Below are 14,931 nucleotides of genomic sequence, written 5' to 3' on the forward strand. Positions count from 1 at the left end.
ATTTCTGAAGCCAACAATTGACTTTTTGTAACAAAACTTAAAGATCTTAGTTTTTTCAACTTTTTATGTTACATTTCGAACAAAGCTATTTACCTGTATATTTCCTGAAAAGCACATGAAGTTCTTGTAAATTCATGTCTATAATCCATGAAAGAACGTGTAATATCGTAAAATCACATTGTCAAAATTCCAGACAGGTAAATACACCATGTAACTGTGGATTTTATTTTGAAACATACAACATGTAATGATAATGTTAATAGTATTTAAGATATGTGGTTAAGAAATGCTTAAGTCTTGTGTACAACAAGGTAATTTTTGGTGTAAATCAAGTAAGTAATATATATAACAATGTAAATCTAAAGTACAAAACACGATTGTTTTTTTCCCAAATAATCATGCCCATATTGGTTTACCTAACTACCACATAATTGCATTATTATAAGCTTAAAAACAAAAAGTTCACAGAATGGTTCACATGCTTTTCTTCAAAATTTCTTAAGGAAAATGGAACCAAAAAGATTCTTCTTCTGACATGTTGATGATGAAGACAACCCCAGCCGCTTAAACCAAATTCCTCTAACCCCAACACGTGTAACCCTACCCCTTGTCTTCTGATCCACAATAAATAGTTGTATACCGCATACATGTCTAACTTATCTTACTCGGAGCTGCACGCACATATCTTTAGGCATTTTAAATGTACATTTGTATTATTTTATGTCTTTAAGTCTTTACAAGCATGAACAAAACATTAGCAAATTAAACCGACGACCTATTAAATTTACTAACTTTAAATTAAAAGGGCATCCACCACGAAAAAGGGAATGAAAAAGAAAATGTCATTATTTGTAACACCACAGAATATGATTTATGTTGAGTCGTTTTGTTAGGTATATAAAACATGTTTAAAAGTCTGTGTATCTTATTTCTGTACACACAAAGATTCAATATTTCTCCATTTTCTAACCAGAGAAAGAAAACATATACGAGTTAGGTCAAACGCCTGCTCAACAAGACTGTGTTGGGGATTCTTCTTTATATTTTATATTCTAAATTGAAATGTGATTTGTTTAGCTTTAATGCCAATTAGCAACACTATTGGCATAGTTTTAAGCATTATATCTGAATATGAAATATTTGCGGGCGTTTGCTGCCCAGTTTTGCAGTCAAAATTTGCAACCCAGTTCGAAAGTCAATTTTTTAAGAAAAAGTTTAAAAAGGTACTGACATTGCGAATGATTTTGTTAAGTCAATTTATATTATTATTTGACTAACCTTAAACTTTACGTAATAGAATAATTTAAAAGACACATAAAGTCCCGTGTCAGTACACATTAACAAAGAAATAAAAATAAAATGTTAAAATATACATTTTTGTTGATGTTGCAGTTTCATTAAAAACTTTTACATACACACAAATGCATTTTGGTAACTTTTGTAGGTATCTATCATATGATTTGATATATTTTCAATTCAAATCATTTTTCTAATATTTTAAACTTGTTTTGGTTAAACAAGCACGTAGTTATGAAATTTGTATTTTGATGTATGTACTGCAGCACTGTGTCTGTAGCTTTGTATCTAATATGCAACAATGTATGGCACTTATAGGTATAAAAAGATAGAAGATAAGTATGATTTTCAATTTAAACTATTTTTTATTTCAAACTTAACACATAAAATGATAAATAAAATGTAAAAAGAAAGGCAGCTCAATTCTTAAAACATAAATAAGAAAAATATGTATTGCACGTGTTAGAGTACACAACTTGAATGCCCTTTGCAGGTCAAAATACTGAACGTATATCGTTTATAACAACACACACATACTACTCACAAATACTCTTTCGAGCGATAGAAATACTCAAATTAACAACAGACAATAATACAAACACTTTTTAGCATTACCAAATACGCAAATAAATAACTGACAATTACTCGTGAACTTCCTAGCAATAACAAATACGCAAATAAATAACTGACATTTAAAAAAATCAGAACATCTTTCTATAAATCTTAATATACTACAGAACAACCTAACAATATGTCATACTATTTCAGGAAGCCAGTATGGCCCAACTTACACGTTCATAAACTTGGACGAAAATGTCTCAGATATGTTGTCAAAATTTGAAAACTTCCGAGTCAAATATTTATTTCGCCCATACTGGCTCATCATTTGATTCGGCTGTGGTAGGTGAAGGCGTTTGGCTTTCAGCAATACGTCTACCAGATGCTGTGAAGCCTACAGCGATTTGAATAGTTTTCTGCTTCCATACGTACAACCCCTGTGAGTCTTTTTGAGTGTCCTGAATCAGCACAGACATGGCCTGTGTCACCGGAGTACACTCTAATCCTTTGTTTGAACCAATGGCATAGGGACAGAGTGATTCTGCCTCAATAATGGTAACTGGCCATCTCCTTGGTTCATGTGTTACTTTGTAGTACCAGGGACAACTTGACCTTCTGTGTACCGGGTCGGATGCTCTTGTTGAAACTTCATCTGGACATACAAGATCGTTATTAAAGTCCTGCACACTAGCATCGGCAATTTCGTTTAAGGTTTTATTTTCCTTTAAGTTTTGATGTGATTCACTATTCATTTTAAATTCAACGGTGTAATCTGACCGTTTATGTATTGTGAAAACTTCTTGCAAACTCGACCCCGGTTGTTTATGGATCGGAACGCTCAACGTGTTCTGAACAAATATTGCGAAGACGATAACAGCTTCTAACATCATAATGTGGTTAAAGATCATCTGAAAATATAAAATACATTTTTTTAAATAATGACTTCTAATCAAATGATGTTTCAAATTTACAAAGACATTTTGATATTCTTGAATTTTGTAATAAAAACCATTTTATATAATAAAAATACAAACTTTAACTGAAATTATATTCGAAAACATATTTTTACACTTACGATTTGATTTATTTTTTTCTATTGCTATTTTTATTTAATGTTTGATTCTTCGTTCCAAATTGTTAAATGCTATAGAAAGGTAACAGTAAAGTCTATTTATTGGCGGCTTCAGGGATTTTCTAGACACCTATAAATAAATAAATGAGCAACAGGAACAAGCATTTACCTCACCATATATATAAGCTCTTCCACTTCATCAACGGTAGCTAAATAGAGCCGACCAATACTACTGAATTTCTTCCGTTATTAAACGCGATCATTCCAGTTAAATATTTTGTCAATTTATTTTCCGTATATGTTCGTTTCAGAGTGAAATTTTATACTCAAATAAAATATAACTATTTTGAAATGATGACAAGTATCAGCAACAAATTACAAAGTACCACTTAAATTATTGGAAATGAATTACAATGGCTAGTTGCAAAAAAGGTGAATATTGTTAAAATTTTATTGATTTTAATACACGCTAGCATCATGTGTATTAAGAAATCGAAACTTAAAAAAGTCTATGCATTTGGTTATTAAAGTTTTATTCCTTCTTGCTAACTCTTGATAAATCGCATTTTTAATGTTTAAATTTCTCTAAAGGTTTTTCATAAAGTGAAAACAAATTTATATGAAAGTAACATATATCTACTTGATACTAATGGGATGTTGAAAATAGGAGAGTATGCAATCATGTCATCATACAAAAAAATTCCTAACCGCAATATTTGATAATTTCATTTTTATAATGATAATGTTTTTTATAATGATATAGTAGGAAATTGCTTTTAACTATATAAGAAAAATTCAATCTCGTTCATAATTTACTGCACACTTTTGTATTTTATATTTAGTTTTTCCCTCACTTAAGTTTATATATGAAAACTATTAAAAACTGACTGTCACCTGTCACAGCCATTAAATACACGAAAATGTCTTGTATGATAAAGCCTAGCTATTCCCAACAGCTACAAATAGATTGGGGGAAAAACAGGGACCTACTCTTAACAACCGCATATGGGCCGAAACGTGTTTAATTTTAAACATCGTCACATACAAATTTATTTGTTACATGCTTTAGAAATAGTCAAAGCTATCACTTTTACACGCTTCTTAAAATAAACAGCAGAAGTTGGTATCTAAAATACACAATAAATAGTACCATCGTACAAATCAACAAAACTATCTTTTGTATAGATAAGAGACTTACAAAATATAGGAAAATCTTCATTGAAACCTTGAATGATCGTTATTTAACAAATTTAGCAACTAAATATTTGGTGCCTTGTTTGTGTTTTCTTGACGTATTGTGTCGAGTAGCGGTGATATCTTAGTCTAAGAAAGTTGAGGAATTGCAGCAAGAAAACGTATTAGAAGTCCCTACATTTAAACAATTCATTCAACCAAAAAATTGCGAAATTCAAATACAACGAAAATCAAATCAAAATAAATGAGCTTTATAACGGTAACGAGTATAAAGAGAAAACATCTTATAGTGTGCCAATAATGGTATATTCAACATTTTTATTTTCAAGTTTATCCCTTCATCCTACCTTATGACTAGTATATCACATCATTATAGATTCTTATATGCGTTAGCCCTTGCTTAATTTGTGGTCACTTTCATATATTTATCACGGTTAAAACATTCGTTTTCAATTTATTTTATTGTTAGTTTTTTTGCGCCTAAAATATTATCGAACTTATTAAATAAGGAAATGACCGTGAGTAGCTCTGACTAGAACAAATTCAGGTTCAGGAAAATTAAACCCGTACCTAAATGATTTAAAATAAATGGAGTTATTACATACCTGTATCTAGTATCTGCATACAATCATAACTGACTATACAATATTGGTTGTACCGCGTGCAATCTCAACCAACAAGTTAGTCTTGGTTGTCCCATGAACTTGATACTGTTGGCTGCACCAAATTTATTTCTTGGTTGCTGTTTACAAACAGAAAAATACAATCTATGCTTGGAAAAAGATCTTAATATCATGTTTAAAATGCACACTTTTGGCACAAAGATAGTCAAATTTTCAATGTGCTTCCAAAATTTATTTGGCAATTTCTCATAGGAAATATGTTCGTTGGAAAACTATTCGTGTCAGTATCTAATTTTCATTGTTTGAACATTTTTGTATTCATGGTTTTATATCGTTTTAAATTTAAACAAAATGAAATAAAATCTTTTTATATGTAAATAGAATATGGTGCACGTGTTCAAAAAGTGTCTCTGCATGGTTTTATTACGCCCTCCTGTGAAATTGCTGTGAAATATAACACAACTCTTTGGTACACTTTTATTATATTTACATAAATAGGAGAACTGTTTAAACATGTGCAATAATACTACATTTCATCATAGTTTAACAAATTTAGTATTTTAACTTGTTGTATAAACATACAGACTCCATTATATTGGTCACTTAAGCTTACAATTCTAATCAGTTAAAGTGTCTAACATTCCAGATATTTGCATTTAAGGGTTGGTTCCGTCTTTCAACTATACATTTAAAAGTAAAAAATTACAATCCCACAAATCAACTAAACAATTTTAAGCATTTTTACAGATAAATGATCCGATGATAACCGATCACGTCTACATATGTGATACACATTATGGCATAGTTTTACAAGAATTTAAACAACTTGATTAAAACGTTAGTTGATTGCCTTATTGAATTCAGTAAAAATATTACAGGCTATGTTTGATTGAGCCTGTTCATGGACTGCACCAGTGAATGCAATTAAGTGTCAATGTTCCGTAACATCGACTTAAGCAGAATTCAACATTAAATCATTAACATGGTAATGAATTAATAAGACATTTTAAAAAGATTCCCTGATCATGGATCGTTCTATATGACACTGTCTTGGATTTCTTTATTGCGTGTTGTCCAAAAGAAAAAAAAACATGCGTGTTTAACAAAGCACCAGGCAAAATTACTTTTTAATGAGGAATTTGAGGTTATAAAACCGCCTGTATATAACTGACTTACTGAATATGTCTAACAAGAAAGAAAGAATGAATAAACCATGTATTGTAAGCTGTGCTCCCTATTACTGGTCACGAAAAGTTGGTCTTTTCTTTTAAAAAGGCCAGTTATTTTAACGACACTATAAATTCATATTGTTACCACCTATAGTGTAGAGGATATTAAAACAAAACATATCTTCTTTGTGTTAAGTCCAAATTAACATGTTTATTTTACATTAACAAGGAAACTATGTACCAATTATCAAATTTGAACATAGTTTTAACAGTTCTTCTCAAGAAAACTAAATGATAATAACCAGTAGGCAAATCATAAATTAGATTGACAAAAATATCCTTGTCAACTATTAGTTTGAGAAAAAATGCATATTTTACATTTTAACAGGTAAATCAGTAAAAGACATGAATACATGTTATTCAAAAGAGACAGCCACTTGTTCATATGACTTTTAATGACTTGATTTGATGATACTCAAACTTCTTACCTATATATACAAGGCTATAATACCAATCAGTAGACATATCATATTAATGAATGGTAATCTGGTTTTGAAATTGTATCATAAACATTTAAACGTCGGAGTGTACTATAGATAATTAATAATGGATGATAAATATTCAGGGTAACAGCTTTCAGGTTTATTGGCAAATCTTCAATGAATATTTGTCCATTTATACATATAGAATAAACATGTGGTTTATTGGCAAATCTTCAATGATCATTTGGCCATTTACACATACAGAATAAAGATGCGGAACTTTTTCTCTATCTCATACCGATCAACAGAATACTCCTTACCAATGTTCACATATTGTGATTATAATAAGGTCATTCATTCAAATATTCAATTAACAGAAAATGATGAAAAATATTGGAATTACCCAAGCTCGAGTTTTTCCATGTTAAAACAAGGCCTTACACATACTTTTTAAGAAATATTGTTGTTTTGCGGCATTTTTATTTGTTTTCATTAACGTGCACGTAATGAATTATATCTGATAATATTGTTTACGGAAATAAATCAATCAACAGACAGGTACTGTTCATTTATGCCATCGACTCGCACAATTGCCGAGTAATATCAATGCTAGAATCTTGGAAACGTTCATTTGCTTAAAGTTTCAGTATATTTGGCCTTCAAATACCAGTTTTTGTTTAAAACATGTAAGGAGGATTTCCACGTTGCTTCATTATTAATTGAAAACGGATCTTTCTGAAAATATAACTAATAAGAGGGAGTTCACATAGTTCACCCTAATAGCATAAGGTTTAGTATGTTTTGAACAAGTAAGATATATTTAAGAATACACAAGTGCTGTTTATCAAATATATGTTGATAAAAAATACTTTTATGAATAGCCGATACAAAGAAATTGGACTATATTGTCAAATTCTTCTAATGTGTAAAGATTTTATTTACAAAATAGCTATAAACATGTTGATATAAACATATTGATGTAAGTTCAGAGTCTTTTGTGTTTAAATGTTTTAATTTTCCCAACTTGCATAACACATCGCAAGGTTTATTGATCCTGTTGTCAGGTTAAATCCTAGAAACTCTCCACAAATAACCAGATCAAAAGGCATAACCTGCTAATGGCGTCAGGTTAACATGTAAGCTATCTTGTATATTTTTCCAATGCTTTACTGACACCAGGTATACACTGATCTGTAGATGATACTAGTACTTCACAAGGATAGCACGTGTGTTGTTATATTCTGATCGGATTAACGAAGGAAAACATACAAAGCTGTTTCTTGGATAACTTTTCATACCCTGTGTGGTGAGTAAATATTTTTTTTAACGTTGTAGTGAGTAGTTAATTAAACGGACATATTAATTCTCAGAAATGAACATTTATCCCTTCTCTAAATAAGTGCTTTAAAATGTTGTATTAATAGATTTAAAACATGTGTGATGCTTTATACCAAACGAAATAGCGTTAAATGTGAAATAATATGTAAATATTGCAAAATGTAAACAAATTGGAATTTGACTTCCATTAGATATACTTAATCACTCACGTACTTTTCTCCAAACCGTGGCAGAAGCAAACAATGCTCACGTATATAGCCAATATAAAATATAGGGAAATTTAAGGGGCCACAAAAAATAAAATACTTTTGAAGTATAAGAATTAAAACATTTTTTGCTTTTTCGGCTTTTGCACAAATTCTTAACAAGGGCGTAATTGAACAAGTGACATGACTTGTTTTTATTACCTTCATACTTCTTTTTTGTTGGATATTAAGTCGCACTCACACAAGAGATATGTCGATTTTTAAGCTTTACTGGTAGAGGAAAACGTCAGGTGACCTTCCGTGCATTATTGCAGGCTAGCTGGAAAGCTCCCTCTCACAAAAGAATCCTAGTCATTGTCGGGAATCGGACCCACTGTGGTGAAGAGCAAGTTGTTTGTAATCAACGACCTTAACCACTCGGCAACGGACACCCCTTTCATTAAATTTCATTGGGCTTATAATGATAAAAAAATATGAAGTAATACAATTTGTGTTATTTTTTATAATATTATTAATGATCTTATATGATAACATCTCACGGATCAACACAATTTGTTGAACTTATTATGCTATAAATCTGTAGCATTGTTATTTTTGCATCAAATTAAAAAATAAAAAAGTTTGGGTGATGTGTTTGCACCATTAAAAAATCTGAAAAGAAATGCTAATCTTGTTTATAATTACTTAGCAACTGAAACTTCTGGTTCTGTCTAACATAAAATAAACAGGAAATTCACCAAGAAAATGATACAAATGTATGTGGTAATGTCTGCTAGTTGGCAAAGTGATCAAAAATAAATTTGTAATTATTGATGAAGCTATAAAAGACAATTTAAGACTCATTTTTATCTCATTAAAATACCAGGGGTTAAATAAGATGTTGTTTAAGACATTGACATTGTGACTTCTTTTTACAAATTTGCAAATCGTTTCGAGACATTCAAAGTATCTTAACCACCTACCTTAAGTATACTAGTAAGTCAGTTAATGTAGTGTTTTATTTATTTATACTTTTGGTGTTGTTGTTGTTATTGTTAGCAGCATAAACATATATAATATTAAAATGTAGATGTCTTAAATGTAACGGTTATGATTAACGCCTGAAAAAATGTGATGAATGTATCGGCCATTTTGTTTTAAATATAAACTTATTATAAATGTTTTAATATACAGAGTGTTACGAATTTCTATTTAACTTACTATGTGAAATAAGCATTTAAATGAAATGATGATAATATAAAATATATTAAAAAGTATATAGATATACATCATGAATTATTTTTACAAAATTTATTACCAGTAAAACTATTTTCATAATCTTATGGTCGAGTCTCAAGAGTTAAAAAATGTAAAGTTTGTATTATTTAAAGCACGAACAAATAGTTGATTTTATAAGAGTTGAGTTGTAACATGTTATGATTCTGTTATTAACCACACGTAATATTGCATGTATAACATAATAAATATTCCAGAACAAAATGTTATGCGAGTATTTGAAACCGTACAGCAATGATTGCATGCATGCACCATTTGCTTTAAAGGAAATATAAAAACCTTTAAAACTATTTAGAAAGTATTTCTTTATTTTTCAAATTTTATATTATTCATTTTAATATTGATTTTTTTTTAATCATTTGAATTTTCTTTAATTTGCATTTGAATTTGTTATTTTTGTTTTTGTTTTATTATTATTTTATTTTATGCTTTTCAGTGGATTACTGATTTATCCGTGAAAATTATATTTGAAAATTTTCACAGTGAAAATTATCAAAATATAATTTCACACTTTTCAAAGATGAGACTACTTTTTTAAGATTTTCCCCATGCGGTACCTCAATTTTATTATTGTTGACAATTCTGACATTGTCAGGGCTGTTTAGAGAAAAGCAAAGCTGAAATTGATAAATAACTGAAATTTCAAAAGTAATAAAAAGAAGAAAACTTATCTCAATTCATTCAAATTACCAATCACCAAATATCGTCTATTAATTTTTGTTTCATTTTTACAGTCTGAAAAATACAATTCCTTCCACATGCTACGAGCAAGAACAGCCTTATAAATTGAAAATCAATGACAGACATAAGCCCGAAGAATAAGTAAATAACCCAGCGTTCGTAAGTTTGTAAGGTAGACTTTCAAAAATGTGTTCCAATTTTCTAGTCTTTTTTTTTAATGTTTACACATCTGTCAACACTTATTAATTGTCTGTAACAATCCTCAAAAAAAATTCTTTCTTTTAAAAGAAGTATGGCTAATGAAATAAACAACATTTAAAAATGGCTACCGCTTACATTTCAAAGAGCCAAGTCTAATATAAATTCGCCGTAAGTAACAGAAATATGGATGGTCGGATTTTTTCTCCTACTAGATTTGTTTGTTTGTTATTATTAAAACAGGCGATCTTTCATATTATTTGAATAAAATGAATAATATCATCGCCATTTAAAGTTGATTGGCGAACTTATTTTTCACCCCAAGACTTCTTGTATTTTTTGAAAAATTCGACTAATAGAGAGGCTACCAATGGGGAAAACAGATTTCAATATTAAAGTTAATATCAAGGAAATTATTATTATTATTATTATTATTATTATTATTATTATTATTATTATTATTATTATTATTATTATTATTATTATTATTATTATTATTATTATTATACATGTTTAGCATTTCTTCCAATCAGTAATATAGTTAACAAGATACTGTAGATATATTAAAGCTTTCTACACTTTAAGTTTTCTAAAACATATGATCAGATATTTGTTGGCATAATTGCCTTGTAATCGTTATCAAGTCATTATAGACCCAAGGATATAGATTATTTTTGATAATGATATTTGATGTTATTTTAACACCATGCTGATCCGTTTTTGATTATATGAAGATTATTTTACCGTGGTTAGGAAAAACAAATTTGGTTTTGCATATATAGATTTTTTGTAACTGTTTTCAGTTAGAATAAGCGTGAAAAAACTACTGCTAAATTATATCCCGTTTAGCTAAAACCATGAATCAGAATGTCTTTGAGATAAGCAACAATTTGTCCGTTTCTTAAAGAGCAACGACATTGTCAATTTTGGGTCTAATTTACGTTCAAAAGCAGCAACATTGTTTTCTTAAAAGTTAATTGACTTAAATAACCAAATTCATTTTGTGTTACCAATGTTCCGAAACATTCATACATCAAAACTGTTTCAATTAAAAATATAGAGAAATTTAATTATGATACTTTCGAACTTAAAAATTATTAATCTACTGTTTAACAATTTTGATTTTGATTTAGAGTAAGTAATCAACTACATATATGCATTACTTATTCATTTTAACGAAATAAATTCATTGCCAATGAGACAACTACGTTCATAGAAATGCAGAACGCATCCCAGTATCGTGCAAATAAGGAATTTATATCGTAAAATAGCAACTTGGACTAATCTAGAATAGTGCGAACGTGTCATTTTATTATTATGATCGATGTATTAATGTATTATTTACATGCTTATAGGACAGGTTATAGATGAAACTGAAAAGATTTCTATGAGAAAGATGCATGCCAGATCATCTTAGGTGGGAGAACAAGAAGATAACAATGTCAGACCGGAGAACCATTGTCATTGCAATAGACGACAGTTTCCATTCTGAATTTGCATTTGATTGTGAGTTATTTCAAACAAGTGTTAGTTTGTCTACCAATAACAACATAAATATTTGATAAATACGAGCTTAGCTTGATATGAAAGATCACGTTCTTATTCAAAAAGAGTGACATATATTAGCTTAGTATTATAAATAAAAGAAAATATCACATCTGATTGACAAGACACAATGCTTAGAATAAGATAAGAAAATATAACACTTGTTGAAAAGCAATCTATAAACCTACATTCTTAGCTTTTTTAAATATAACATAATTTTAAATATAACATAATATAATAGAATGATCTTTTATTCAAGTTCATATTAAAATTGAATCTCTCTATTATATTAGTACTTCCTTTGTTGGTTCCATATAGACTAGTAATAGAAAAAATCTTTTGGAAGGCAATTGATTGAAAATCAAACAAAATATTCTGATACACAATATTATTTCGTAAAATAAATAGGCCTTAATACTATTTACATTAGTACCGTACTGTTTACATAAATACCGTACTATTTACATTGGTGCTGTACTGTTACCTTAAGCATTATCTTCTTTCTTTGACATGACGAGTAGTAAAACAGATACAGTTATTTAACGAGATTTTATCATAAAGTTATTGTTTTATTTTAGTTTATGTGAACAATGTACATAAAGATGGAGATCGGATAGTCCTTGTACATGTACCAGAATATAGCCACATATTATCTACTTGTAAGTTTAACTAATTTCAATATTTCACTTGCAATTTGGCATATCAAAGTACTCATATTCAAAACAAATAAAGCAGTTAAAAGAAGGGAGCAGAGCACTTATGATATGTGGTTAAGTAGTTTTCATCACAGGAATTGTCAAATCCAAAGTCTTTGATTCATATCCTTGAAAGACATGATAGTTTCATTCTTGAAAAAAATATTTTCTATATTTCTTTATGTTTATTTGTAGATGTATGTGTCAATTCGCCGTTAAACCAAGCTAAGTTATTTATTTATTGCATAATTTAAATTATATATCTAGATACAGTTTGATTAAATTTGCATATGACTATCGTGGCTATTTGCTGTTTCCAATTTAGGTGCAAATTTTGACAGTTTTTTAATTATAAAGAAAGTTAATAATGTTTGGTTGTAGGCGCCCCTATTGTTCACAGCAACTTAAGTATCTTTAGTTAAATAAAAGTTCATGAGGTGACCGAAGTCGTGTTTGTTTTGGCTTGTTTGTGCTATATTCTTTTTTATGATAACGCCTTTTTTGTCATATCAGTTGTTAATTTTTATTGACTAATTTATTTCATATAAAGTCATTGGTGATATGATTATGCTCAAAACCATACAAACATTAAAAATAGAAATATTAAAAAATATAGGTATTGTATACATGAACATCATTATATTAAATTTCATCATCAACATATTTAGTTTATTTGTAATGCATATTTTCCCCAACTAGTTGACAATAATCTGGTGCGCATGCGCTCCTGTATTTGTTATACGATGTTATTAATCAATTAAATTTTGACACTTTTTCTAATTCATTTCCTTCATTAATGTCACCATTATCTCAAAAGTATGTTTACACATGGATAGTTCTTCGTGAGTTGTTTACTAATTAGATCATATACGCAGCCGATACACCTTTCTTATTTTGTTTCAATTTTCAGCATCACTGTTGACTGATCCAACTATTGTGTCTGATCTCCTAAAAGACAATGAAGAAAGGATCCATGAACTCATCGAGAAATATTCTGTGAAAATGAAGGATTCCCACGTAAGACATTGAGTTATTAGAATCTCTCGTGAAGATAAATTTTACATAGAATTTCAGTTCTGATATTTTTAAGATTGTGATGGAAATACTGTGTATCCTTGTATTAAAATAATTGTTTTTAATTTTCTCTGAAAAAAGGGTTTGACAATAATCCAAGTATTAAAATATAAGAAAATTGCCATAAGAAAACTAGTCATAAGGATTTAAGACATTAAATACGGCCTTGTGTAACCGAATGTGAGCTTATGTAGGTAACAACTGAAAATTTTTAAACTGCGCAATCGCTTTTTTATTGTTCATTTTCACAGGAGCTGTGAACATAGATGAAATATATAAACATAGCTATTAACCGATAAAACTCGAAGCTTCCAACGTGTTGTATACTTAAATAGGAAGACGTATTCAAAATTGTAATACAGAATCCGGTCAACATACGTTGGTTTATTTGTTCTTTTTCCTTCTTTTTCAGTTAAGTGGTCATGTAAAGCAACAGTGTGGTAAACCGGGAGAAGCTATTGTAGAGACGGCAAAAGAGGAGGGTGCAGCAATGTTGATATTAGGAACAAGGGGAATGGGTTTAATCAGAAGAACATTAACCGGAAGTGTGAGCGATTATTGTTTACATCATGCAGACGTCCCTGTTTTAGTGTGCAGACATAAACCTCATATAAAACATACGAGTGATCATCATTCTTAAATTTATTATAGTTATATGTAAGACCTTTTAATAAGATATATATTTTGATATATGAGTTACATTTGCAAATGTCAAAGTGATTTCGGATGTATATTATTAACATTAATTTAGTCATGATTTCGCATTGTAATATTCCACTTGGTTATTATTATTATCTTGTTATATCTTATATGTTATATTATCTTCCCTGTAGTTATTTCAATGTTCCAAAAGGAGTGAAATTTAATTTTTACTGCTATGTAAAGGATTAAATGACCTTCAAGTTACACGTGAATTGAAATTCAGAAGAAAAAAAAACACTTAGTCGTAGATATCAAATTGATGTGGGAACGGTAATTTCATCTTACCTATAAACCAAACTATTCATGTTTTCAATTCATGTCATGCATAAAAATTTAAAGGGACTCGACGGACATTTTTTTTTACTTGGTGTGACTGATTTTTACTCCGAAATGTTTGTACATTTTAATATAATTCTATACCGATAACTTTAAGCTAAATTTCAGATCATTCACTCACATCATTTTTCCAGAATAATCATAATTATTTATTGCGTAAAACGGCCTTGTTGTAAAATTGTATTAAGTTAACGCTTTTAACTAACATCGACCTAAGAAATGCACTAAACATCGACTTTAAATTTCCTCTGAGTCTATTGCTTATGTTTTTTACTCCTTTAAGTATAAAACATGAGACATGATTTAAGATTTTTAGAATTTACGTTTTACGCTTTTGAACCTCACTGATTGTCCTTGGTATCTTTGCTGACTTTGGTACAGTTGCGTTATGCGTGTGTGCTTCAAGATGTTACGAAATCATAAGTTCGCGATCTTTATGTTAAGCTATATCTGATGACAAATTTATAAACGGTAAAATAATCTTATT

General features: G+C 29.3%; 2 protein-coding genes across 2 annotated transcripts; one reads left to right on the top strand and one right to left on the bottom strand.

Annotated features, from left to right (window-relative positions):
- Positions 1-1,631: 1,631 nt before the first annotated feature.
- LOC132760547 (uncharacterized) lies at positions 1,632-2,988 on the bottom strand. The gene is made up of 2 exons (XM_060752539.1): positions 2,930-2,988; positions 1,632-2,762 (listed from the first exon to the last, which is right to left on the bottom strand). Exon 2 carries the CDS (start codon positions 2,760-2,762, stop codon positions 2,157-2,159), a length of 606 nt encoding a protein of 201 aa, XP_060608522.1. The 5' UTR covers positions 2,930-2,988; the 3' UTR covers positions 1,632-2,156.
- Positions 2,989-7,435: 4,447 nt separating this feature from the next.
- On the top strand, positions 7,436-14,203 carry LOC132760548 (universal stress protein in QAH/OAS sulfhydrylase 3'region-like). The gene is made up of 5 exons (XM_060752540.1): positions 7,436-7,700; positions 11,448-11,598; positions 12,216-12,296; positions 13,243-13,349; positions 13,819-14,203. Exons 2-5 carry the CDS (start codon positions 11,493-11,495, stop codon positions 14,044-14,046), a joined length of 522 nt encoding a protein of 173 aa, XP_060608523.1. The 5' UTR covers positions 7,436-7,700; positions 11,448-11,492; the 3' UTR covers positions 14,047-14,203.
- Positions 14,204-14,931: the final 728 nt, after the last annotated feature.

Source organism: Ruditapes philippinarum, unplaced genomic scaffold (genome assembly GCF_026571515.1).
Source record: "Ruditapes philippinarum isolate M1 unplaced genomic scaffold, ASM2657151v2 ctg1057_1_1_1_1, whole genome shotgun sequence".
NCBI classification, from domain to species: Eukaryota; Metazoa; Mollusca; class Bivalvia; order Venerida; family Veneridae; genus Ruditapes; species Ruditapes philippinarum.

Coding starts and splice junctions, on each gene's coding strand:
- LOC132760547 (XM_060752539.1), bottom strand. CDS start 2,762: ATGATCTTTAACCACATTATGATGTTAGAAGCTGTTATCGTCTTCGCA.
- LOC132760548 (XM_060752540.1), top strand. CDS start 11,493: ATGCCAGATCATCTTAGGTGGGAGAACAAGAAGATAACAATGTCAGAC. Junction 12,297..13,242: donor TAGCCACATATTATCTACTT/GTAAGTTTAACT, acceptor TTCAATTTTCAG/CATCACTGTTGACTGATCCA. Junction 13,350..13,818: donor TGAAAATGAAGGATTCCCAC/GTAAGACATTGA, acceptor CTTCTTTTTCAG/TTAAGTGGTCATGTAAAGCA.